At 42.3% G+C, this 27,696-nt stretch overlaps 1 protein-coding gene across 1 annotated transcript in view; it reads left to right on the top strand.

Moving 5' to 3' along the window:
* Positions 1 to 26,584, top strand: part of TEX14 (testis expressed 14, intercellular bridge forming factor) — a 78,919-nt gene extending 52,335 nt beyond the window's left edge. Inside the window, exons 16-31 of the mRNA XM_073315548.1 lie at positions 126 to 398; positions 1,867 to 1,967; positions 4,107 to 4,226; positions 4,792 to 4,870; positions 5,753 to 5,843; positions 7,798 to 7,860; positions 9,827 to 9,954; positions 10,404 to 10,594; positions 16,699 to 16,798; positions 17,236 to 17,322; positions 18,423 to 18,500; positions 20,116 to 20,233; positions 21,451 to 21,546; positions 22,680 to 22,789; positions 24,925 to 24,988; positions 25,490 to 26,584. Of these exons, the coding sequence (XP_073171649.1) occupies positions 126 to 398; positions 1,867 to 1,967; positions 4,107 to 4,226; positions 4,792 to 4,870; positions 5,753 to 5,843; positions 7,798 to 7,860; positions 9,827 to 9,954; positions 10,404 to 10,594; positions 16,699 to 16,798; positions 17,236 to 17,322; positions 18,423 to 18,500; positions 20,116 to 20,233; positions 21,451 to 21,546; positions 22,680 to 22,789; positions 24,925 to 24,988; positions 25,490 to 25,526 (1,736 nt within the window). The 3' untranslated portion in view covers positions 25,527 to 26,584. The remainder of the gene's footprint in view (positions 1 to 125; positions 399 to 1,866; positions 1,968 to 4,106; positions 4,227 to 4,791; positions 4,871 to 5,752; positions 5,844 to 7,797; positions 7,861 to 9,826; positions 9,955 to 10,403; positions 10,595 to 16,698; positions 16,799 to 17,235; positions 17,323 to 18,422; positions 18,501 to 20,115; positions 20,234 to 21,450; positions 21,547 to 22,679; positions 22,790 to 24,924; positions 24,989 to 25,489) is intronic.
* The last annotated feature ends 1,112 nt before the right edge of the window (positions 26,585 to 27,696 follow it).

Here is a 27,696-nt window from a genome sequence, read left to right as displayed (position 1 = left end):
AAGCAACAGAGGGGAAGGACTGAACATCCAAATTGCAGGCAAGTTCTGCAGGAGGTTACTGAGAGACCTTAGTTTGTGACCAATGTTCTGAGAAGGTGAGCTTTGAGTATATACTTTTTGCCTAGCTGAAGTGAAGCAAATGGCTAAAAGAGTGGCGTCTGGGCAGCTGGGACTTCTCCCTCCATATCCGCCAAGTGAATGTACCTCAGAAAGCGAGGCAGAAAGCGTGAAGGAAGCCTTTCCACATATCACCTTCAGGGGCCAAGAATGTGCTGGCCGGCAGAGAAAGGATGATAGGTGGCACACAGGCGATGGCACTGAAACCCAGGATCTGGGCAGGAAGGAGATGGATGAGTCAGAGGAGAGTGACTTGGAGTCTGTATTCAGAAGTTTTACAGGTAATGCTGATGGAATTGGTCTTCCTGCCTTTCCAGTCAGACTGTTATGGTCACAGATGGCATGGCACAGGGAGATTGGAGATTATTTGACTTTTGGAGTGATCATTGGCCACTGTTGCTTCTAACGTTGCCCTCTAAAGAAGGTCAGTGAAGAGTACAGACTATGCACTGAACTGAGAAGTATACACTAAGGGGCAGATAAGGGGTCCCCTCCAGGGAAGTACTGAGCTCCCTCAGCTCCCATGGGCTTTGATGGGAATTGAGGGACCAAAGCCCTTGTCATGTTAGAGCCCATAGAGAGGGTCACATGCCTATATTTTAATGTCTGTGTATGTCTATAGAAGTCTACTGGACAGTGATATGGTAGCTGTCATGGCAGATGGTTAATCTGATTCCTGTAAAAAAGTCACATGACACTCACTTTATCTCTTCCTGAGCTGTGGTCTCCTACAAGTTTGGGGTAATATGAGGTAATCCAGTAGATGCATTGCCATGTTACAGCCAAAATAGATTAATGTGGCTTCATCAGGTGCTCCAAATATGGATTTCCCCAGCCCCTGCATTGTATCTGAATTGGCCCCAACAGATCTCCAAAGGGCTTGTGAATTGGTCCAGAGACACTGCTAATATACTCTCCATTTTAAAATTTGTAGCAATCAGGGCTATATCTTCACTTCCTAAGTGGATTTAGCTACTGCTAAATATGGTGTGAAGACATTAAAATACCACCCCCCACCCCACACACAGAAAGGCCACTGCTAAGTTCACAAAGGAAGTTTTAGCAATCAATATCTAATTGACTGTGGACCCCCACTTGGAGGCTCTGTCCCTGAGATCTCATGAAGAAATCAGGTTGATGGCTTGCAAAAGAGGAATCCAGCTGCTATATGTCTCACTGTAAACTCATGTTCCTCACAACCACACTGGGTAATGACCAAGGACAGGCCTCTTGGCAAAGACATGTACACAGAACCATAGATGAAAATGACTGTGTTTTGTCAGTGAAATAGTCACACCCCACATGAGACCAATGATCCGATCCCTACACCATGACAAATGCCACTAGCAATAGGACAGAGTTCTGACTGACTTGTCCTATGGTTTGCATTTTATGTGCATGGAGCCTGAGATTTGTTCCTTATACAATGCATTGTTGCTGCATGGTGCTAGCTTAGATCCTAATAAATTGCTAATTGAGATTTTCAAAAATGAATCATTAGTGACATGCACATGGATGCGATTTTGAAGAAGAACATTTTCAGGACAATCCTCAGTGAAGATTCACGTTTGGCTTTATGAATTGGGCATTTAATTGTTATTATCTTTCCATTTCCCGATAGATCATGTAGCTTTATGGCTGTTCATAGATTTATTCACATTTATATTCCATCAGTTGCACAAACCATTCAAGCCACATTATCCTTTACATAATAATTGTGTTCCATTCTGACATGCTTCAATTTGTTAGGCAGAAGTTGGCAGTCTCTAGCAAAAGATGAGCAAGCAGAGTGCGGAGCAAACCTTCCTAAGAATTCAATCAGTACAACAGAAGCTGAGAATCCTTGCTGTGTACGTACAGTAATCCAAGAAATATAATTACTATTAGTAATCTATGAGATCAGTTTTGTGACAGGTAGTTGTATATTTGTTTTGTTGCGTTGCATACTGAAAAATGAAGGCAGCCAGATATTGCTGATCTTTTAGCTATGAGTTCCCTAGGAGTCCTCCATTTGTTGTTTGGGCCTGTAAAACCACTAAAGCAATGTGAGCAGTGGAAGGGTAGGCTGAAATATACTGCAATCAAATGAAATATCTAGCATCGAGAATCTAAAGAAACTGGGAATAGGAGAAGAAAAGGTATGTCCAAATCTGAAATTGAATTGTGCTTTTAAAAGTAATTTTCAGAGTGGTGGCAAAGCACATGTATGCCTCTGCAATGTAGAAAAACTAGGCAGGAATGCATCCCAAAACACCTACAGAAATCCTTTTTGCATGCAAAGCCCATAGAGAGATGAGATTTTGCCCCCTCAAGTTTGCGATATGTACGATTATTGTATGGCTCAGTCAATATGTGATGCACATTTTATATCGCAGAATTACAGGTTTTTTAATACTGTGAAACACCAAGAGCTGCTTTTTATAAAATAAAAATAGTTTCTGCTGTATAGACAGTTATTACAATATATATATATATATATATATATATATATATATATATATATATATATATATATATATATACCCCCAAAAGAAAAGGAATACCTGTGGCACCTTAGAGACTAACTTGTTAGTCTCTAAGGTGCCACAGGTACTCCTTTTCTTTTTGCGGATACAGACTAACACGGCTGCTACTCTGAAACCTGTCTATATATACCCCAATGTCTTTAGGCACCCAAAGATGCAGATAGATAATTAGTGGGATTATCAGTTTAGGGACTAACTCCCATTGAAATCAACGAGAGCTAGATTACTGACATGCTTAGTCACTTCAAGTGCCTAAATACCTTTGAAAATCTGGCCTCATTGATTAAATTGCCCAGGTAATAATAATACTTCTCCCCTAAACCCACCTCCTCCCCAAACTCTTGGGAAAAGAGATGGGCCTTACAGTACATCTGGCAGGCCAACAAGATCTGTTTTACAACATGTCTGGGAGGTTTAACAGCACATTAGAACAGTTTAATGAAGGAAGTGAATAAAAACTCCAGGGCAATTTAGGTACCGTCAACAGTATGTAATTATCCAAGTTGGACTGTTGCCAGGGTAGACACTTATTCCAACAAAAAATGCCATTGGCTATTTTAGTGACCTTAAGAGATCAGAAAAATAGTCCCTCTGGCAACACAGCACTCTCTGACACTGCTTCAGGCATCTGGACTGATTCAGAGGGAAGAATACAACATACTGAATTGACAGTTCCACTTCTCATGGTACTAGGGCCATGTGTACACTACAGAATTATGTTGACCTAACTTACGTCGGCATACAGCCACTGCAGTTATTAAATTGCTTGTGTGTGTGCACAGTTGGCTCCTTGTGTCAGCAGTGTGCATCCTCATCAGGAGCATGTGTATTGATTGTATTGTCAGCGTGGGGCACTGTGGGACGGCTCCTGAAAGCCAGTAACAGTCAACATAAGCAAAGCAGTTTCTACACTGATGCTTTGCCAACCTAATTACCTTGACCATGACTCTGCGCCACTCAAGGATGTAGTGTTACTAAATCAGTATAGAGGGGCACTTACGTTGGCAGGAGCCAAATTTAAGTGACTACACTTCTGCAGCTAGGTCGATTCAAGGCACCTTACATTGACCTAATCCTGTAGGGTAGACCAGGCCTTAATGTCCTGGTGGGAGGTCTTTCGGAGCACTCCTCTAACATAGCTCCAGCTCTGCTTACCTGGGATCTGATGGGCCCACTGCACCAGGTGGTACACTAGCTGCTGGCACAATAGTCCCATAACAGCTGAAAGGATAATGCCAGAGTAATAATGTAAACGTAATAGCTATCCTAAAGGTGGACTTATTGAAAATGTAAGCAGAATAAAAGTTATACTCCTGAGTGAAGGAAGCTCATTGGTTTCAGTCTGAAATTACAATAAAATAACAAATGTTATTATTTAACGTTGTTGACTAAGAATATATTATACAAATATGGACATTGTTGTGAAGGCATCATAACTATGATATTTTATAACATCTTTCACAGGAGCATTCAAGTGAATTAACTTGTTCCCCCAATTCCTCTCCTGATATATCAGATGAGTTTTTCACTCCTGATCCGGATTATTTTTTCTCTCCAGCTGCTCAGGAAAACTCAGAACGAGAGGTAAAAGCAAAGTCTTCCCAGGAGTAAAATGTATCTCAAGCTTAAGGAAAAATAAAAACACCTGTGGTTCTGTTTATGTTGGTGTGGAAAAGAGCTATCTTTATTGTGACATCTTTATTGGCAAGCACTCCTTTTCCATACCCTCTGATAAATCTCTCAACAATTATCCCTATTCCTTAAAAAAAAGCAAAAAAACCCCCATGTTCTCCTGGCTTATTTTTTACAGGGAAATTAAGGCTTTTGTGTAACCTTAAAAGTAAAAACTCTGCTGTTAGGCCAAGACATTTTTTTGGCCACTCTTACACTAAGTTTCCCCCTCCCAGCACTCTTCATTTACTGTTGCATGTTTGGGAGACAGTTTTTATTCATTTCCTAGAGAAGATGAAATTATTTGTGAAGGATGTCAGATATAATGCATGCTGTTCATTATTGCACTAAAAATGAAAAACTCCTGAAAGATTTGCTTCTTTCCACGCTGATTAGGGTGTACATTGCACAGTGACAAGAGTTCTCCTATTATAGCTTGCCTGTGAGAAATTAAATTTGATGCATTGTGTCTCTTCAGACCTCAAGTTCTGAAGATAAGTTAGAAGTAACCCAAGAAGCCTGTGTACAAAAACCAACCTCTACGGATACAGGGTCAGGTAATACTTAGCTTCGACATTCTGATTACCTTCTCCAGACCTGAGGAAGAGCTCTGTGAAGCTCAAAAGCTTGTCTCTTTCATCAACAGAAGTTGGTCCAACTCACCTGCCTTGTCTCTCTCATATCCTGGGACCAATACAGCTACAACAACACTGTTAAATACATGTTTCCTCCTTGCAGGGATACTTCCGTGTCCTTACTTTTGTGGTGCAGGACTGCCAAATGTTGGCAGGCCTAATATTTAGTCAGCAACTTTCCCAGTAGGAAGCTGAAACTGGATTCATTTTGGCCTGGTTGCCTCCATTCCCAGTGAGTTTAATGGGAATTGAGGGCGCATGGTATCTTGTAGGATCAGGCCCATACATGGTAATCAGTGACATGTTGGAGTTGTGATGTTTTGATCATACACTTGTAGTACTGCAGCCAGAAATCTGTTGTGACCAATTTCTTTTGTACCTATTGCTGAGTTGGCAGCTTTGCATAATGTACTAGCAAGAGACATGGACATTGAATTAGAGGTTTTATATCTACGCTAATATTCCGATTGCCAGACTTCTCTTGGGTATGAGACCTGTTAGATCTGAAATAGTATGTCTGGAATGCAAAGAACAGCATTGTATGTCTGTTCTTTTGTCAGTCCTTATTCAATGAGGATTTGTAAATGTTTCAATATCCTCAATCCCCCATTGGCAGGATGGCTGGCAGCTGGAATATGTTTATAAAAATGCATCTTTAAAAATGCATTTGACTCTTAGAACAACCAAGACAGAGGTCACAAGAACTGAAAATATAATAAAGTTGTAATTTCCTGTTCAATAAGTTATGTCTCACTTTTTTATTTGAAAACCCAATAACAGGGAACATTTGCTATTTGTATTCAGGAGAGAAAATATTTATCTGCAACGCAGCAGTAAAAGGTCTTGGCAGTAACGAAGTGGGAATGAATCAAGTCAACCATACTCCTGTAGCCAGGTAGAAAGACTTATGCCACTTCAAACAAAAATTAGGCTATACAGAACATGCTCTCTCTTTATTAATCCTGCTGAAATACCTAATGCTCAAATAAACTGTCCATGGTGTTTTTTTTAAATGGTGATCTATGTATTTTCTAGCCAGGAAATATTGGAAGGGCTTTCACAAGCTGGATGAGTGAGGTTTTACCTTTTACTGTGTTACTATCCCTATCTTTGCTTAATGAGGGAGTTATGATAAAAAGAGAAAAAATAATTTTATGTGTGTTAGATGTAGTACATATACTGAAATGCCACCATCTTAAACAGACTAATGCCAGGTAATTAAGATCAAGAGCTCTTGCCTTGTGTTGTGCCTTAGTATTGCAGCTCAGGTGGCACTATTCGTTGTTGTTTATATTGTGGTCGTACTAGATGCTGTAGAAACCTGAAGAGAGACATGGCTCCTGACCCACAGATCACCGTTTAAAAAGACAAAAAAGAAATAGAAGGAGGTGCATGTGGTAGGGGAAGGATGGAATAGATGAGCGCAATGGACAGGGGTTTGTTGGTTCATGTTCTTTTGCTTGGTTTAATACATTTGAAATGTGAAACTTCTGCAACCTGTAAACACCTGATAAATTACAAACAGAGGCACAGCCAGAGCTTGGCTTTTAATTGAAACCATATTGCTGTGTTTTTACTTACATTTCAAATAATATTGCAATGGCTCCCTAGGCTTTGCTGCCTGAGGGCCTCCTGTTGGACTTCACCTCTTACTGGACTTGCCATGAACAAGTCAGACGCTATTCACAGATGGCAATTCCTTGCTTTAATCTGCATCCTGGATGGAGTTGATTATGGGAGACATAACCATATGAGAGTGGGCAGAGACTCAGTCCACCTGAATTAGTACTGCATTTTGCACCAGTTTGCTGTTTAAGTAACTGGCTGGGCAAGTTTGCTGCATAGTAGAGAGCATGCCTTGTACAGGACACACTGATCAAAAGGATTGTCCTATAGTACACCCCATAAAATCCACAAAGCTATGCAAAATAAGGGAGAGTTAATGTGTGGGTATGTGGGGCGCAGGGAGGTAAGTCCATATGCAATATCCCATTTGTATGCACCGTTTCTCACAGCTGGGCTGTTACTTGGAGTGATTCACGCTGAGTAGGGGCCTTATTCATGGGTGACTCAAGAAGCTTTCTACCCCCTTCTGCACCTTCCTGGAGGAATGGGGTGTAGCTAGTGAATGTTACAGCCAGTGGCAGCACAGCTTCTGTGGGAAGGGAGATCAAGAGTGTGGTGCAGGGTGCAGAGGTGCACAGATGCCACAGGGATGGTTTCCCTGTCTCCTCTGTGGAGTTCCACTTCTCCTCCTCTGGATGGGAGGAGGCAGAATTTGAAGTAGACTTGTCCATGACCCCTGTCTGCAGTTAATAGTTCAGTATTTGGAGACTTGCAGCCATGTTTAACTCTCAGATGGGGTGTTTATGTTTCCATTATTCTCATTTGTTTGTATTACAATAATACATAGAGGCATCAGCCAAGATCAAGGCCCCACTGCACTAGGTCTTGTACATACACCTAATAAGAAAGAGTCCTAAAGAGCTTAGAATATAGAAAAGACGGACAAAAGGTGGGGAAAAGGAAGTAACGAAAAGTCTTAAACAAGTTTTGATTTAATTTTCAAATAGTTTTGTTTGAAATGACTGGCATTTATAATGCATACATTGATTGTGTAAGATACAGCACGGATTCATATCTACTATATACATAATCTTTTTTCCTACTCCTCTATACCTATGCTTCAAGACTTTAAGCAAGTTCTGATTTTGATGAGCTTCACGCTAGCCCAACAGAGCTAGTCTTTAAAGTTTCTTCAGTTTCCTTTATGCTCTTTAAAAAAGTTTATTTTCGTGATTTTTCAAGAGAATAGATGACTGTGAGCTCTTAATTTTTTCTCTTTCCAGTGCTGAAGCATCACAAGAAGTGATACCTAAGGAGACACTGAAAGAGTTCAAAGAGAAAGATATGTAAGGACACACACTGTTTCATAGTGAAACTGTAGCAAGTCAATCATTACCATTATAAGGGTTTTCTGTTTATTTAAAGTAAGAAAATGTGATGTTCAAATTCAGAAATTCAAAAACAGGATGCCATGCAAATTGCAGAAATATTATTTCATCATGATCAGCAGGGTGGGTAGGTACAAAAAATCAAACATCTACAGTTGACCTTAGCTTACTTCACAGTATTTTTATATCCGTGAGTAATTAAATTAATGAAAGAGAATGTCAGTTGGGTGTTGTGCATCGAAGTTAAAGTATTAGGAAATCACTGTTCCCTCTGAATATGTTAAATTGAAGATACAAACAAAATAACTTTAAATCATTAGTTTCCAGTTAAATACCTTTCACAGCAAACAAATATAGATCCCAACTAACATGATGGAGGTTTTTAACCTATTATTTTGGTAGGATAGGAGCACTTGGCAGAATGGATTTTGTGGACTGTGATTTTAAATTGAAAAGCGAATTTTTAAAAAAAAATATGGGTGAAAGTCACATATAAACTTCTGAGACAATGGTCCACAGCTGAAATTTCCCTTCTGATCAACAAAGCATATTAAAGCACAGTCTTAACTTCAGAGAATAGCTGGTGGGGACGTTGGGTTTCTCGGTTTGGCCCCAGTCCTGCAAGCAGTTAAGCCCTCAAGAAGACACCAAGGTCTCTTTAGAGTATATGTGTGTAAGTTCCACTTAGTCCAAGTAATTCACTTGGAGGACAACTAAAGCTGTAAGAACCAAGAACGCTAAACTAGTCTGTGTTCCACTGAAGTCTCTTTTGTTCGTTCAGTCTTGAGATCCTTTCCTGAGCTGTGGAGACCATTTTGTTAGCATTCTCTTGTAGAGGGGGTAACCTACTACTGAGCACCTTGTGGATTAAAATTATTGTAGGGAAGAGGTTTTGAAAAGAAACTCAAGGTCGGTAGCTCAGTTATCCTTCCTCTTTCTAAGCTCTTCTGGGTCTCTGGACTAGGTAGCCCAGGAGTCAGCAATCTGTGACATGCGTGCCAAAGGCACGCGAGCTGATTTTTAGTGGCACTCTGCTGCCAGCTAGGGTCCCGGCTGCTGGCCCTGCTCATCCTGCTGCTGGCCTAGATGGACGGAACCCTGGGCTGGCAGTGGGCAGAGCAGGGCTGGCGGCTGGGACCCAGGCTGGCAGGGACCGGCGGATGGAACCCCAGACTGGCAGCAGGCTGAGTGGCTCAGCCTGCTGCCAGCCTGGGGTTCTGTCCATCTAGGCCAGCAGTGGGATGAACTGGGCTGGTGGCTGGGACCCCAGACTGGCAGTGCAGGCAGCAGATGGAACCCCAGACCGCTGCCGGTCTGGGGTTCTGTCCGCTGGCCCCTGACAGCCGGGGTCCCGGCTGCTGGCCCTGCTCAGCCTGCTGCCGGCCTGGGGTTCCGTCCTTCCAGGCCAGCAGCGGGATGAGCGGGGCTGGCGTCCGGGGCCCCAGACTGGCAGCGCGGGCGGCAGACGGAATCCCAGACCTGTAGCGCACTGAGCAGCTCAGCCCACTGCCGGTTGGGGTTCCGTCTGCTGCCTGCATTGCCGATCTGGGGTTCTGGCCACTGGCCCCTGCCAACTGGGGTCCTGGCTGCCGACACTGCTCAGCCCACTGCCAGTCTGGGGTTCCGTCGGGGGGCCCCTGTAAATGTAAAATTTATTACTGGCACGTGAAACCTTAAATTAATGAAGACTTGACACACCACTTCTCAAAGGTTGCCGACCCCTGCTGTAGCCTTTTGAGAACTCCGCATGCAGTCATAAGGAATGTTTCACTTTCCTCTAGAAAACCAAACAAGATTAAACAATTCTAAACAACCTTCTAGAACCTGAGAGTAGCATGATGTAGTAACACAAAATGTGTAAGGAGGTAACAGTTAAAAATAGGTCTTCTAACCATCTGACTCTCTTTTACTGTCAATCCTCTAGATCATTAACAGATATTCAGGATTTGTCCAGTATTTCATGTGAGCGAGAGAATTCTTGTAAGGATATAACTTGTAAAACACCCAGAGTGAGTCATGCACCAACTTGTGTCAGCACTCCACTCAGCCCAGGTAACTGCAGAGCAGAGAGGATCAGAGAATTACTCAACCTTTTGGGGCTAGGAATCAAGATTTCCACTACATTTTGATTATTGAGCTTAAATATTATTTTAAAAAATAACATGTTGCTTTACCGTGCTCCATATTCCTTAACTCAGTATCTCTATCAGTTGAGTAGTCAAAGATTCATGAATGTGTGTCGTCTTTGTCATTGATGAACTGGAGATCCCAGTCACAATCAGCAATAATACCACTGAATTTCTGTGTAGGGAGCAACTATTGTGGGCAAAGATTTTTCAAAGTTTGGTATGCAACCACATATGTAAATTAACCATGCAATTACATGCCTGATTTCTTTAAAAATGTGACTCTGTGTATATTAAAATGCAACAGCAGTGTAGTTACAACAAAATAAAAAGCAAAGTCCACTTGCTAGCTTTTCTCTCGCCTTTTCTTCTCAGGGAAAAAAGTGTCATCAACCATCAAGAAATGCAGAGATTGCCATGAAATTCCCCTGGATACCTCTTGTTGGGCTACTCGGGAGACTTCCCTAACAGTGTCTAGTAGCTTCTTTACAGCCCATGAAAAGGAAAAGAACTCAAAAACCCCCTTTCTTTCTTCAGAAACCTCCTCCTCTGGATTGACTGAGCCTGTAAGTGTAGGAAATTGTACTTCCTTTATGCCAGCTAAATTCCTAAACTCTGTCCCCTCTCATATATTTTCAAAATACCTTAATATAACTGCAAGAAGTGATACTTATATGGAGTCATTTAGTTTTGTAAAGATTCTGGGTTAAATACTATCTCTGTTGGAATCAATGACAAAACTTATTGACTTCACTGGGCTCAGGATGTCAACTTCTGTTTTTAATAAGAATGTTAATATGCTTTGTGGAGTCCGGTGGTACCTTGAAGACTAACAGATTATTTGTTAACAAATCAATTTATTATTTAACACATAAATCTGTTAGTCTTTAAGGTGCCACCGGACTCCTCGTTGTTTTGGTGGATACAAACTAACACAGCTACCCCCTGATACTTGAATATGCTTTGTGAGTATAATTGTGTATGATAATATCTTCAAACAATTTGTGAACCCAGGATAGGCTTGGTATGCTATGAAGGACATGATAAAATTGAGAAAGTAATTTGTTTCATCTGTCTTATTTTTTGGCATCTTATTGGTAGGCAGGAAATCTCGCACTCCTCAGTGCATCTCACCCATCAATGTCTCACACAGCTCAGTATATAGAAATACAAAGAGGAAAGTAAAATCTTGCATTGAATCTGAGCTCTCCTAGAAGTTAGCTGTTATATTGCTTGATCTGGAGTGTACTGAGCAGTTTGTTTGATAAAGAATGAAACTGGGAACTCTTGGTACTAAGATCAGTCCCTTCCTGCTCTCAATCCAAAAGACTTGTGTGCATGTAGAAGGTGGTATCTCAGAAGATATCAGTACCGTAGTGTTTGCAGCTGATTTATAAACCCCTTGATCTTTTTGTCTTGGTGAGGGTGAGAATTACATCTGCTCAGAAAGAGGTGTCAGTTTTCAAATTTGTAAATTTCAAGTTACACTTAGGAAGGGTGTCTTAAAATGGGGTTGGGGAGGGATGCGCAGGCAAAGAAGAATGGTTTCTTAATAAACAAGTTACAAATTGAAGCATCCTGGGCATAAGGGTAGTTTGGATGTTCACAGCATTCAGAAAACCATTATATTAAGGGGTTTAATTTGTCCTTTTACTACATGCACAGGATTGGCGTTACATTGTCAGTTCTGTTGTGTCAAAAAATACCTCACTGTATAGAGACACCAGATTTCCAAGGAAACATTAGCGTTTTCCACTGATCTTTTTGGAGCTGAAAATATTCTGGTGCCAGAACATTAGTTTGACTGCTATTCAAGAGGATTATATATAAACAGTTGCCTTAATGCCTTTCTTATTGTTATTCATTGGGGAGGTTGTCATTAGATTAAAGATTAAATTACGGTTTGTTCATCCAGAACAATGGCAGCCAGATTAACTGTCTTTAGGTCAGCTCTGCATCTTTAGATTTGCAGGGCAGATAGCTGGAGTTCATTAAATACATTAACAGCACAATTCTGCCTTGACTTGCGCTGCAGAGAAATTTACATTGCTGTCACTTACTCTCCTGAAAAATCGCTCTGGAATGAAGTTTTGGTACTAAGCCTCTATTTCCATTTTGAAAACGTGGTCTTGTCTGTGGTTACACACCTTCCTCCTTGTGTATATTACTGGGACATTTTTGTATCTAGTCACGACTAGCTTTTATAATTATAGATTTGCATGCGCATTCACACACACACACACACACACACACACACACAGAATCCTTTAGGTGAAACTAACGGGTTCATCTCCTCTCAGGGGATGACAAAACTGGCCTCCTCACGGAGTCCTGTCCAGTTGTCTGTGGCTGGAAGGATGTTGATAATGCTACAATGAAGAGTTAAAACAGATGAAAATGGGATAATCTGATAGTATCATTAAGGACTGGTAGAACACTTAGCCCTGGTCTACACTAGGAGTTTAGGTCGAATTTAGCACCGTTAAATCAATGTAAACCTGCACCCGTCCACACAATGAAGCCCTTTTTTTAGACTTAAAAGGCTCTTAAAATCGATTTCCTTAATCCACCTCTGACAAGTGGATTAGCACTTAAATTGGCCTTGCCTGGTCAAATTTGGGGTACTGTGGACATAATTAGATGGTATTGGCCTCCGGGAGCTATCCCAGAGTGCTCTATTGTGACCGCTCTGGACAGCACTCTCAACTCAGATGCACTGGCCAGGTAGACAGGAAAAGGCCCACGAACTTTTGAATTTCAATTTCCTGTTTGCATGGTCACCTGCAGCTTGCCACGCTGGCCAGAGCTCATCAGCAGAGGTGACCATGATGGAGTCCCAGAATCGCAAAAGAGCTCCAGCATGGACCGAACAGGAGGTACGGGATCTGATCGCTGTATGGGGAGAGGAATCTGTGCTATCATAACTCCGTTCCAGTTTTCGAAATGCCAAAACCTTTGTCAAAATCTCCCAGGGCATGAAGGACAGAGGCCATAACAGGGACGCGAAGCAATGCCGCGTGAAACTTAAGGAGCTGAGGCAAGCCTACCAGAAAACCAGAGAGGCAAATGGCCGCTCCGGGTCAGAGCCCCAAACATGCCGCTTCTATGATGAGCTGCATGCCATTTTAGGGGGTTCAGCTGCCACTACCCCAGCCGCGTTGTTTGACTCCTTCAATGGAGATGGAGGCAACACAGAAGCAGGTTTTGGGGACGAGGAAGATGATGATGATGAAGTTATAGATAGCTCACAGCAAGCAAGCGGAGAAGCCGGTTTTCCCGACAGCCAGGAACTGTTTCTCACCCTGGACCTGGAGGCAGTCCCCCCCGGACCCACCCAAGGCTGCCTCCTGGACCCGCCAGGCGGAGAAGGGACCTCTGGTGAGTGTACCTTTTAAAATACTATACATGGTTTAAAAGCAAGCATGTTTAACGATTAATTTGCCCTGGCATTTGCAGCTCTCCTGGAAGTACTCCCAAAGCCTTTGCAAAAGGTTTCTGGGGAGGGCAGCCTTATTCCACCCACCATGGTAGGACACTTTACCACACCAGGCCAGTAGCACATACTCGGGAATCATTGTAGAACAAAGCATTGCAGTGTATGTTTGCTGGCATTCAAACAACATCTGTTCTTTATCTCTCTGTGTTTATCCTCAGGAGAGTGATATCATTCATGGTCACCTGGTTGAAATAGGGTGCTTTTCTTAAGGGGACATGCAGAGGTGCCTGTTCCTGCTGGGCTGTTTGCCTATGGCTGAACAGAAATGTTCCCTGCTGTTAGCTGGGGCCGGGGGGGGTTGAGGGACTAGCCACGTGGTGGGGGGAGGCAAAATGCGACCTTGGAACGAAAGCACATGTGCTGTGTATGTAATGTTAACAGCAAGGTTTACCGTGAAAGAGTGTAGCCATTGTTCTAGAAAATGTGTCTTTTCAAATACCACTGCCTCTTTTTTTTTTCTCCACCAGCTGCATGTGTTTCAATAATCACAGGATCTTCTCCTTCCCAGAGGCTAGTGAAGATTAGAAGGCGAAAAAAACGCCCTCTTGATGAAATGTTCTCTGAGCTCATGGTGTCCTCCCACACTGACAGAGCACAGACAACTGCGTGGAGGCAGACAATGTCAGAGTGCAGGAAAGCACAATATGAGCGGGAGGAGAGATGGCGGGCTGAAGAGAGTAAGTGGCGGGCTGAAGAGAGGGCTGAAGCTCAAATGTGGCGGCAGCGTGATGAGAGGAGGCAGGATTCAATGCTGAGGCTGCTGGAAGATCAAACCAATATGCTTCAGCGTATGGTTGAGCTTCAGGAAGGGCAGCAGGAGCACAGACCGTGGCTACAGCCCCTGTGTAACCAACCGCCCTCCTCCCCAAGTTCCATAGCCTCCTCACCCAGATGCCCAAGAACGCGGTGGGGGGGCCTCCAGCCACCCGGCCACTCCACCCCAGAGGATTGCCCAAGCAACAGAAGGCTGGCATTCAATAAGTTTTAAAGTGCTGTGTGTCCCTGTCCTTCCCTCCTCCACCACCCCTCCTGGTGCTTCTCTCCTCCACCACCCCTCCTGGGCTACCTTGGTAGTTATCCCCCTATTTGTGTGATGAATGAATAAAGAATGCATGAATGTGAAGCAACAATGACTTTATTGCCTCTGACAGTGGTGATCGAAGGGAGGAGCGGAGGGTGGTTAGCTTACAGGGAAGTAGAGTGAACCAAGGGGCGGTGGTTTTCATCATGGAGAAACAAACAGAACTTTCACACCGTAGCCTGTCCAGTCATGAAACTGGTTTTCAAAGCTTCTCTGATGTGCACCGCGCCCTCCTGTGCTCTTCTAACCGCCCTGGTGTCTGGCTGTGCAAAACCAGCAGCCAGGCAATTTGCCTCAACCTCCTACCCCGCCATAAACGTCTCCCCCTTACTCTCACAGATATTATGGAGCGCACAGCAAGCAGTAATAACAGTGGGAATATTGGTTTCACTGAGGTCTAACTGAGTCAGTAAACTGCGCCAGCACGGCTTTAAACGTCCAAATGCACATTCTACCACCATTCTGCACTTGCTCAGCCTGTAGTTGAACAGCTCCTGACTACTGTCCAGGCTGCCTGTGCATGGCTTCATGAGCCATGGCATTAAGGGGTAGGCTGGGTCCCCAAAGATACATATAGGCATTTCAACGTCCCCAGCGGTTATTTTCTGGTCTGGGAATAAAGTCCCTTCTTGCAGCTTTTGAAACAGACCAGAGTTCCTGAAGATGCGAGCGTCATGTACCTTTCCCGGCCATCCCACGTTGATGTTGGTGAAATGTCCCTTGTGATCCACCAGTGCTTGTAGCACTATTGAAAAGTACCCCTTGCGGTTTATGTACTCGCTGGCTTAGTGCTCCGGTGCCAAGATAGGGATATGGGTTCCGTCTATGGCCCCACCACAGTTAGGGAATCCCATTGCAGCAAAGCCATCCACTATGACCTGCACATTTCCCAGGGTCACTACCCTTGATATCAGCAGATCTTTGATTGCGGTTGGCTACTTGCATCACATCAGCCCCCACAGTAGATTTGCCCACTCCAAATTGATTCCCTACTGACCGGTAGCTGTCTGGCGTTGCAAGCTTCCACAGGGCTATCGCCACTCGCATCTCAACTGTGAGGGCTGCTCTCATCTTGGTATTCTTGCACCTCAGGGCAGGGGAAAGCAAGTCACAAAGTTCCATAAAAGTGCCCTTACACATGCGAAAGTTTCGCAGCCACTGGGAATCATCCCAGACCCGCAACACTATGCGGTCCCACCAGTCTGTGCTTGTTTCCCGACCCCAGAATCGGCGTTCCACCGCATGAACCTGGCCCAATAGCACCATGATGCCCACATTGGCAGGGCCCATGCTTTCAGAGAAGTCTGTGTCCATGTCCTCATTACTCACGTTACCGCGCTGACGTCGCCTACTCGCCCGGTATCGCTTTGCCAGGTTCCGGTGCTGCATATACTGCTGGATAATGCGCGTGGTGTTTATTGTGCTCCTAATTGCCAAAGTGATCTGAGTGGACTCCATGCTTGCTGTGGTATGGCGTCTGCACAGGGAACTCAAGAAAAAAGGCGCAAAACGATTGTCTGCCCCTGCTTTCACAGAGGGAGTGAGGGAACAGGGCTCTGACGATATGTACCCAGAACCACCCGCGACAATGTTTTAGCCCCATCAGGCACTGGGATTTCTACCCAGAATTCAGATAGGCAGCGGAGACTGCGGGAACTGTGGGATAGCCACCCACAATGCAACGCTCCAGAAGTCGACAGTTGCCTCGGTACTGTGGACGCACTCCGCCGACTACATGCACTTAGAGCACTTGTGTGGGGACACACACAATGAACTGTATAAAACCGCTTTCTACAAAACCGACTTCTATAAATTCGACCTAATTTCGTAGTGTAGACATACCCTAAGGAGACCCATCACAATGTTTGTCTGAAGGGTGGCTGCTGCATTTGCTCCTTATCTTCCTATTGTATTCTGTGCTGCACACTGAGTGCATGATCTGCCTCTGGGGTTATGGGCCAGCACTAAGAATAGAACAGTTGAACTTTATGCTAATTGATTATTGCCTCCTCTCATCTTGGGTTTAGCAGAGGAGAAGAACACAGAAAAACAGTTTGTACTCCTATGCTTCATTTATACATGGTCTTTTACAGAGTGGTTTGTCAGCACTCAGTGCTTCTTCACTTTTGAGAAAGCCCAGGAAAGAATCTCGTAACCCATTTCCTGACACTCAGCAGAGTGACCTACGGAAAGGTACAGCAGATTATTAAAGAAATCTCACAGCTGCATTATTGTAAGGAACACGTTTCCAACCTGGCCTTAACCAGATCTCTACTTTTGCAGGGGCAGAGAACAGTGGGCAGTTTTTCACTTGCAAATGATTGAATTAAGTAACTCAGATCCCAGATTTCCTGTTCGCACCTGCAGATTAAGAATTTGGACACCTACTGTGATAGACCTAAATTATAGGTGCAAATAATTGTTGGCTCCAAATTGCATCCACAAAATTGAGGCCTGTAACTGCAAGTCTAGCTTTATGTCTAGCTTTAAATTATGAAATTATTGAAGGGTATTTGGTAGAATGTGAGTGAGCCCAGCTCAGGGAAGGTTTGTTAGATGTTGTCGTAATCAGAACTTGTATTATAATTATTATAGTCATCACTATTAGTTGATTAGACATTTTTTTCCAGCTGATTCGAGCCCAGCTTTCTCCCCGACATCAGACCACTTAATTAATGAGCTGCCTCCACCAGCCCAGGAGCTACTAGATGAAATTGGTAAGCAGCGTTAAAACCAAAATGTTTTGGGGCTTGCCAGTTACATTTTATATCCAGGGTCCTCCTCCTATGAGTGATCAGGATTTCCCAGCATGATGCACTAATACAAAATGCATAGGTGACCATATGGGAGATCTCGACCCAGCTGTTGCCAGGAGATGAGTAACAAATTAGATGTCAACAATTTAAATAATTGGCACCAAACTTCATAATGAATTGGGCCTTGGGGCTCCTGACTTGGCAGATTCACAAACATCACAGAACAGTTGTGACCAGTAATCCTGCCAGGTGATGGCAGTCAAGTTGCTGAGCATTGTTGTAATTTAACATTGAAACAAGTTCCACAAGTGAAGTAAGGCTAAAATCTTCAAAGATGCCTAAGGGATTTGGATACCCATTCTCCATTAAGATTAATGGAAGCTGGGCATCCAAATCCCTCAGGCATTATTGAAGAGCTCATCCTAAATTATTTAAGTTTCTTCTCTTATTTGGACATACCGCCAGACAGAAAATACAGTGGAAAATTTTCCATTGTTTCCCCCAAATATTCCCTTGGTTGTACAAAATTACTTCCTTCATCTCCCCCACCTCACTCTTACATTCAGATAATTGAGGATTATAATTGAATGTTTTTGTATTCCCAAACAAAGGCCAAATACATCCTCAAAGGAGTCTCTATTTTTTAGGTCACAGTGTTCGGTAAAAAATGGTTCTGCCAGGTTAGCTTCATTTACAGTTTGTTACCATGGTTCAGCAGCACCATGGAGAAGTCACTGCTTTTACATGTGATACTGAAGGTGACAAACAGATTTGAAGTCACATATTGCTTCTGGTCATGTCTCCATCTAAATCTCTTTGTAAAAGTTGGAATTTTATTTTTATATATATACCTAAAGCAAGCAAATGGGAGGTTGGCACAGAGAAGGTAGCTTGTGATCCTGTGCCAAATTGTAAGATTAAATTATGGATCAGTTTCAGATTACATATTCTTTATCTTGCATGTAAATAGAAAAAGTAACACACTGCCCCAGATAACATGGAATGGATTTTGAAACAATATCTGAAGCAGTAAAGAAAGAAGTGCTACTTTTTTTCAACAGAAAATTTAAAGCGGCAAGATGCCCACTATCAGGACTTTGAGGAGAAAGGATCCCATACCCGCAACATGCCAATGAATGGTTAGTTGCTGATAATAGAGAGCAATGAGATTGAGATTGCAAATACAAATAAACTTTACGTTGATGCAGAGCAGTTCTCATTCTAAAATTGAATAACTCAAATAATGACTACTGGTATGTTTAGCTGTTGTGCTAAACTTTTATTTGCTGGCTTTTTAGGATCTGTGGTTGCCATCCTGACACAGAGGTTTGGAAGAACTTGAAAATATTTCCAGACTGGACTTGGGTATCATCCTTCTAAATCAGAACCCTTCAAATCAGTAGCAGAGGTTCTTTCCCATTGTTGCAATCTTTCTGTCCACTGAGCTCTCACTGAAGTCTGAGAGAGTCTTGCATGGAGAGAGGCTGCAGGATTGTTCTCTTTTAGTGTAACTTTAATAGTATCATGACACTACAGTTTTCATCTAAGATAGGCACTATAACCCAGAAAGGAGGGATAATGAACAGCTGGCTCAGGTTTTGCAGCAAAAGAGAGCTCAAGTTGTCAATCCGAGAGCAAATCAGTAAAGAGTGCTCCTTGCATTCTCCAAGGGTGCATCCTAATGATGTGGCAGTTTATTTTGTATTTAGATTACCCTTTCACAGTTCTTATAACTCTATGATCTCATACTCCAAGAAAATTGCAGCTGTTTGGCCAAGATTACAGAGCACATAGTGCTCCAATATCATCTGGTTCGCAATCTGTTTTAAGAGACCAAAGAACAGAATACTGAATTTCTCATGCCATTGAAACCCAGAATGATAATAGATGGGAGTCATGTTTTAGATGTGCAGCTCAAGTCACCAGGTGAATAGAAAACCTAAAATTTAATGAATGAGCTCTGCATTTGTTATTAGGAAGGCAGAAGGAAAAGGGGGAAAGCAGGTGAAAGCAAGTCAGAAACCTGAGTAACTCTGTATAGAGGCTAAAAAGATACTTGAGTATGATACTGGTGTTTGTGTTGCCCTACAAGTTGTGAGAGATCTTTACCCATTTAAAATAGTTACCTAGGATAAAGAAGCCACTGTGAGTGTTGATTCACAGGGGTATCTTGTTCTTAGATGATGAGGAATGCAGCATTCTGTGTTGCTTGCCGGTCAGTCAGCATGGGTTTTTGTATTTGCATAAAGTATAGCTATTTCAGATTTCATTCTAGTGACAGCCTGCTGCTGCCTGCTTATCATAGCTTAGCAGAAGGTTGCTGTGAATTAATTCATATGCTACAGGGAATAAAATTTACTAAGATAAGTCTAGGGAAAAATAAATAGTGTTGGATTCTGCTAAATGGGGCAGCAAAGCCAACATCTACAGGTTTCCTTTTGATTTTCTGCCATATCTAGAAGGGCAGGGGGGAAAGATTAAAGATTTATTTCCTCATGCATTTTCCATTTTACCATGCAGCAATATGTTAGCTTCTGTGAATATAGAAAGGTGGTAGATTTCACTACTTATGTGGGTCTTGCTACTGGCCTTTTCTAAAAGTAGATCCACAATGGACTTGTTTAATTGAAAATCAGATGATTTGGGGCAGGCGAACGTTTCTGAAGCACAGTAGGATGTACAAATGCATTTTAATTTCTTTAACCACTTCACTTGTATCTTTAACATTAAAAGTCACTCTGTTTATGCAAATAGTTCTCACTCAAATTAATCCAGAAGACAAAGAGGAGGAAGAAGAAATTGAGAATAAGGGAGAGATAGATCACAACGTATGGACTAAAGAGATATTGAATCTAGCAGAAGAAACAGAAAGGTACTAAAAGAGAAGAGTAAGGAGGCTGTTTCCAAAGCATTTTAGATCTCAGGAGGCAAAGTATTAAAGTAGAGTTCAATATGTTACATAAGAATGGCCATACTGGGTCAGACTAATGGTCCATCTAGCCCAGTATCCCATCTCTGACAAGTGGGCAGTGCCAGATGCTTCAGAGGGAATGAACAGAAAAGGTTAATTTTGAGTGATCCTCTCATCCAATGCTGTAGTCTAATCCCATCTTCTGGCAGTCTGAGGTTCAGGGATACCTGGAACATGGGGTTGAGTCAATTTTCTGTTGCTTTCCTTCATGTGTTATATTTAAATGGGACTGTTTTACATTTGACTATTCCTCACTTTCACCTACCTGTATTTTACCAACTTCTTTCCTATCCCCTTTATGAGGGTACAGATTTCCCCCTTTAATAAATTAATCCCTAATGGATGTCTCTGCCCAAATTTTGTGCTCCTCTGCATCTGTTGGCTTTCCCCTAGCCCTTAGTTTAAAAAATCTCTATAGCTTTTTACATTTTACATGCCAGCAATCTGATCCATTTTGGTTTAGGTGGAACCCATCCTTTCTGTATAGGCACGTCCTTTCCCAAAAGTTTCCTCAGTTCCTAATAAACCTAAAACCCTCCTCCCTACACTGTTGTTTCATCCATGCATTGAGACCCTGCAGTTCTACCTGTCTTTCTGGCCCTGCGTCTGAAACTAGAAGCATTTCAGAGAATGCTACTATGTTATAGGAGATTCCGTGCAGATAGCAAGTTGTCCCCCTCCATTATCCTGAACATTACTTCTGACCACTGCTTACTCCTCTAGTACACACCTGATAATTCCTGCTCCATGTATGATTGCACCATTGTAATGTTTGATAACAAACATTGAGGACTTGATTCTCATTTAAATAAAGGGCCCTTTATACTGGGCCTTAAGGGGGATATAAATCCTTAACATCCGAAACTCTGCAACTCTGTGCTGGTGGATAAGAACCTGCAAGTGAAACTGACTATAAATGATAATAAAGCTGCCAGGCCTATTTCCCCAGATATGAGAAACAAGAAATAAATAACATGAATGGTGAAAAATAAATTAGATATTTAAAATAAATGTTCTTTCAGTTTTAGTAATCTTGGGTAATTCAGGTAAAGAAATTGTTTGTTCAAAACATAAAGTATTTAACTTTACAGACTCCTTTTTAATCTCTCATTCAATAGAGCTCATTCTACTCTTGATGATCTCTTAGAAAAAATTCTCCAACCAATTCCAGAGGATGACGAAGTCCAAGGAGAACCTTGGGGATACCTTGTTAGGTTAGGAGATAATGGATATTTCATTCATAAGTATATTGTACTTTTATTTTGTGCATGAGACTATGCTGGGCCCTCTAGAAAGCAGATTGTCATTCTGGTGGCAGCAATGCTCTAGAGAACTTAGCAGGAGACATCAGGATTTGGGACTCTCACTACTAGACCTAGAGAGAAGTGACTGTGTTATTAAGGTAGTCTCTGGTAGGTGGAAAGTAAAAGTAGCTGTGAAACGGCATGGATCATCTTTCTAAAAGCTGGAGGTGACCTGCCATATTACTAGAGTTTGAAAAAATAGAAAAGAAGAATATATATAAAAAGAGAAGAGCCATGAAAGTTCTTTAGATTAAGGGATCTTATAAACAGAATGTTCTGATGAGGGCAATCATTTGTCAGTACAACTTGGGAAATAATTATGAAAATGGCAAATGTCATAGAAACATAGTTTAAAAAAGACTTTGTGTGTGTGTCAAATAATCTTTTCCCCCTTGTTAGCACCAGCAACCAGAGCCTAGCACATGCTGTGATAGTTGTGAGCAGTTCTCAGAAGATTCTGCCCCTTCCTTACCAACTGTCAAGTGTAATAGTCACTCCTACAATACAACTCCATTTTGGAGTCAAAGGAATGCACACAGTCCCATGTGGATACACATTAATTTGTTTGGCATCAAAATTTCTCTGCTCACGCAGCCCAAATATCCTGATGGAAAGGAAAGACATTGATGGAGGTGCAGGTAGGGTTACTTCAGATACGCACAGTCATGTTAGATAGAGGGCCTGATCCAAAGCCCATGGGTTTTGGATTGCTCCCATATAATGTCTAAGGTTTCAGGCATCTGCTGAGAGAAACCAAAGTGAAATACTGTATGGTGTCTACCTGCCGCTGCCTGCTGCTGTAGTACGCATCTGTCTTAAGTGATAATTCCTGATCCTCAACGGAGGGGGATGGAGGATCACCGGAGTCTGATTGTAAATGTAATGCACAGCTGCAAACTGATCTCCTGGCTCAACAGCGGAGGACAAGAGCAAAAAGCAGATGCTTAGCTGTTTTAGGGACTTATATATTAATGGTCTCTATTAAACTTCCCCCAAATAAAATATAAAATTGTGACTTGACACACAAATCTCTGTCATTGAAGGGCAACAAACCTTAAAGATCAAGGAGATGATGAAATGAAGAGTGGACTAGAGGAAGGTGGCACCAGGGCAGAAAGCAGAGAGACCAAAAGCTGTTCAGGGAATACCGAAGGTCTTTCTTAATTTGTAAAGATATAATATACTGTGCTTGGCAATGACTTGTTTATTATCCTGGCAGCAATGAGTTTATTAGTAATAAATATCTTGCACTGAGCAAGGCTGTTAGCTATTGTTCTCTTACTGATTGCTTTGCCCTTTGGAACACACTGATACCAGTTCTGTCCCAAGCTTTTAGAACAGAGGAAGCTGCTTTGGGGTAAAATTCTGTTTTATTATTAAACTTTGATTTTTACCAGCGTTGATCAAAGGTGTTAGCCTGACAGCCCATTGCTCTCTTGAGTTAAAGAACTGCTTACATGTGGGTAGTGAGAGTGCAGCTTCCCACACTGAGCTATCAACGCGCTTTGGAGGAACTGTGATCACACAGTGTCCATATCCCATTTAATCTGCTAAGGCACATTAAGGCCTTCACATTATAAAGGCTTTCAGCTACTGTTTGTGTGGGTTGGGGTTGAACACGTGACTTCCGCACTAACACTACCACGTCCCGGAGGGTTTGACTACACTGCAATAAAACACCTCTGGCTGGCCTAGGTCAGCTGACTCGGGCTCAAGGGGCTATAAAATTCTGGCCTAGACACTCGGGCTGGAGCCTTGGCTCCGAGACCCCAACATCTACACTGCCATTTTTAGCCCCGCAGCCTGAGTCAGCTGACCCATGCTCTAAAACACAGTGCCATGGGGTTTTATCACAGTGTAGATATACCCTAAGTCATCCTTCCCCTTTCTCCTCTCCTACTAGCTAGAGGTGGCGGAGGAGAGGAGTTGGTGAGGAGGACATACGTTCTTCATCAGGCGAAGGAGTCAGATCAAAGGAGCTTCCTTTGCTTTATATGCCTCTTAAAGGCGTAGTGGCCTTCCGTTGAGTAGTGCTTGTGGCACCTTGCTGCAGCTGACTGACTTGTATCATCCACACTGTCTTACGCAGGTTCTTTAGATTAGGAGGAAGGAGCTACCTTTTACCACGTGGTGATAGCATGGCAGCTGAGGCACTTAGCTGTTGGTGTTACCCTTCCCTAGTGATCAACAGCCTGCCAGTGGGGCAAACTGGGAAGAATGTATTAGGTTCTAAAATTCAAGAGCTGATTTGAAAATATAAAACCCAAACAATGGGGTTTTACTCCAGTGGAGCTTCCCCTAGTCAAACAGTGTGACTAATAATATACCCTTAGCCGGTCAAAGTTCCTGGACTTGAGTGCGGTTGTTGAGAAGCAGCCACATAATCATTAGGCCAGCTGACCCCCAGCCTGGATACAAGGAACTGCAGAAATGAGAGAAGCGGGTAGGGATGGTAGTGACAGGAGAGCATCCCTGTACTCTGGCTGTCTTAGGCAACTGCACTTGAGTATAATCCTGTCTAGATCTTCATTGGAAACAGTTAAAAAAGATGTCCTGGAATTTTACAGCTAGTGAGTAATGTCAAATTAGACAGTAACACTTTCCTATTGTTTTCATTCTTTACCTGTTAAGAGAACTTCATTTAACATGGGGGAAGTTCGTAGGTTTGGATTTGTTATTGTATAAACAAACATGGTAGAATCTAGGGTCTCACTGCAAAAACAGGCTAATGCAGTCTTAAGGTTGTAGTCCTTGACTTTCAAAAGTGACTTGTGATTCTGAGTGCCTAGCATGAGAAGACTTAAAAGAGCCTGATGTTTAGAGAGTGGATGCTGAGCTTTCAAGTTGGGGGCCCAAAAGTTGCAGTTCCCAAATTACTAGTCACTTTTGAAAGTGTTGGCAATATATTTAAACACACAAGTCTGGAAACGAAAGGGTTAAATTCTAACTTTACACCTGTGTTAACAGTCTAGGACAATTTCAGTGGGGCTACTCCTGCAGGAGTTAGGGTGGCAGAATCAACCCCTGACTTGTTCAGTGCTGCCAGGAATGTTTTCCCCAGCAAAAGGTTCTGCAGAGAAGGTATAGTACAATCTACCTTTATAAGCACAGTAACAGATAGCCACTGGTTTCTGAATATAACTGCAGCTTAGTGGGCCCATTGAAGGGATTTTTAGCAGCAATCTCTGCAGCTTTTTTACATGCTGACAAAAAACCCCAAAGCTTTCCTAATGAAGTATTGTGGTGTAGGATGCGTGTGTTCTTATTGCTTCTGTACTTCCTTTCAAGCTACAAATCCTGAGGATCCAAAACCCAGCTTATGGCAGCGGCTGCCTTGGCCTTCTCCATTCAGGTAAACTTTTATTAGATATTTGTATGTGTGAAAGTCAGTTGTTCTGGTGATACCACAAATATGTGCTCCACTGTACTTTAGCTAATACAGTTGAAAGACAAAGAAGTTTCTCAACCTGATATTTGGCCTAGTGAGCAAAATAAATGGGATCAAAACCTAGCACAGTTTGGGGGTTTATGTTAAATTCTGCCCTAAGGCCGAGAATCTCAACAGTATTTAGCTGCCTAACTCATTGATTTCAACTCCCATTGGGAGGAGTTAGGTGCCTAAATACCTCTGAGGATCTGGGCCTGAGGTAGTGCCTATGCAAACCAAATTGTCACTCAGGTCGAAGTGAGAGAACTTACGCATTCTCCTTTTACTGCGTGTGCTAGGTATACCTTTTGTTCCAGCGCTCTGGAGACCGACATAATGCTTTAGAATCCCATTCCCATCACTGCTTATGAATTGCTCATACAAGAAAAACGTATTGTTTTGTTTAATCTCATTTTTTTATTTCAGGGTAATTGTCCTGGATCAGAGCAACGCACCTAAGTGATCAAAGTCGATAGCATATAAACCTTCAATAAGTTGTTTGACATCTTCCTATTTCTGTGATGTGCAATGCTGTTCACCAAATAAGCAGTCTTATAGTTCTCAGACTTCCTTTAATTGTAACAATCGATACAAAGAGACTGAATGGTTTGCTCTCCAAGTACATCTGGTATATTAAGTTTTGGTTCATTTTTTTTAGCAATCGCTTATAAATGAGAGGCAGCACTCTGAATTATGCTGTAAAATGGATTTGTTTTCCAAATATAACTGTGCCTGTTAAGCCTTCTACAGCTTTGTTTTCTCCCTAGCATGCACACTCACTTTCATAAGTTAAAGCATTTCTTGCTCTGTTGCATTATGCAGTTTTCGTTATTGACAAAAATGAGTCTCTTTAAATTGCTGCTGCTGCTCTTGCTCTCCTTAGCTTTTCAGTGCCAGGGAGTGGAACATGGTGTTACAGCCCATGTGTGCATTGCTTCGTTTGCTCATTAGATGTGACAAGGTAATTTCTTGTTTTCTCATTTTGTGGAATTCTTGTGACATAAATTGAACTGACTGAAATGATTTAGAGGATTTATCTTTGTGCAAAAGTGAATGAGAAAAAGTGAGTACTATGAAGGCAGCATAACATACATTTCTAGCTTCAGGCAGCGATGTGTGAATAACTGGTTGATAGTGTCAAGACCTCTCTTATTTAATCAAACCATGCCTCTGATGGGCCTGATCCAAAGCCTATCCAAAAGAAGAGTCCCATTGATTTAATTGGACTTCCAACCAGGTCCTAAATGGGCACAAGTACTTTAGAACTGAATGTCTGTTCTACAGCACTGTGTTGGTTCAGTAACCCTGTGAAGTTTAGAGCTGCTGCTGGTCACTTCAGCATAAATATTGTGCCACTTTATGTTAGGTTTTTAGCTGCACATGCTGTTATTGTGCACTTCATGAGTCTGTCTCTCTCTTCCCTGATTTTTTATGGTGAGATATTATGCATGCCTGTAGCCGTTACATGGTTTACTTATCTGAATGTTAACAATACTAATAAAAGTCTTCTGAGTTTAGCATGCTGCAATGTGGTATTTCTTGCTACTATTTACTGCCTTATATAAATGTATTTCTGTTTTAGATCATACATTTGGCTAATTTTTCAGTTCTGAGCTATTTCTGAAAATAATAATTAATAATTACCTACCTCTTATGTAATGCTTTTCATTAGTAGATTTCAAAGTCTTCAGAATCTTTTTTTAATGACTTTCTCCGCATAATCCTCCTGGGAGGCAGGGCCCGGATGTTATCCCATTGTGCAGGTGGAGAACCGAGTGGCAGAGAGGTGAAGTGACTCAACTAGCATCACACAGGAAGTCTAGTGTCATAAATATAAAGGGAAGTGTAAACCCCTTTGAAATCCCTCCTGGCCAGGGGAAAGCTCCTCTCACCTGTAAAGGGTTAAGAAGCTAAAGGTAACCTCGCTGGCACCTGACCAAAATGACCAATGAGGAGACAAGATACTTCCAAAAGCTGGGAGGAGGGAGAGAAACAAAGGGTCTGTGTCTGTCTGTATGCTGGGTCTTTGCCGGGGATAGACCAGGAATGGAGTCTTAGAACTTTTAGTAAGTAATCTAGCTAGGTATGTGTTAGATTATGATTTCTTTAAATGGCTGAGAAAAGAATTGTGCTGAATAGAATAACTATTTCTGTCTGTGTATCTTTTTTGTAACTTAAGGTTTTGCCTAGAGGGGTTCTCTATGTTTTTGAATCTAATTACCCTTTAAGATATCTACCATCCTGATTTTACAGGGGGGATTTCTTTATTTCTATTTACTTCTATTTTTTATTAAAAGTCTTCTTGTAAGAAACTGAATGCTTTTTCATTGTTCTCAGATCCAAGGGTTTGGGTCTGTGGTCACCTATGCAAATTGGTGAGGCTTTTTATCCAACATTTCCCAGGAAAGGGGGGGTGCAAGTGTTGGGAGGATTGTTCATTGTTCTTAAGATCCAAGGGTCTGGGTCTGTAGTCACCTAGGCAAATTGGTGAGGCTTTTTACCAAACCTTGTCCAGGAAGTGGGGTGCAAGGTTTTGGGAAGTATTTTGGGGGGAAGGACGCGTCCAAACAGCTCTTCCCCTGTAACCAGTATTAGTTTGGTGGTGGTAGCGGCCAGTCCAAGGACAACGGGTG

Source organism: Lepidochelys kempii, chromosome 17 (assembly GCF_965140285.1).
Source record: "Lepidochelys kempii isolate rLepKem1 chromosome 17, rLepKem1.hap1, whole genome shotgun sequence".
Classification (NCBI taxonomy): domain Eukaryota; kingdom Metazoa; phylum Chordata; order Testudines; family Cheloniidae; genus Lepidochelys; species Lepidochelys kempii.
This window is presented reverse-complemented; position numbering and strand designations above follow the sequence as displayed.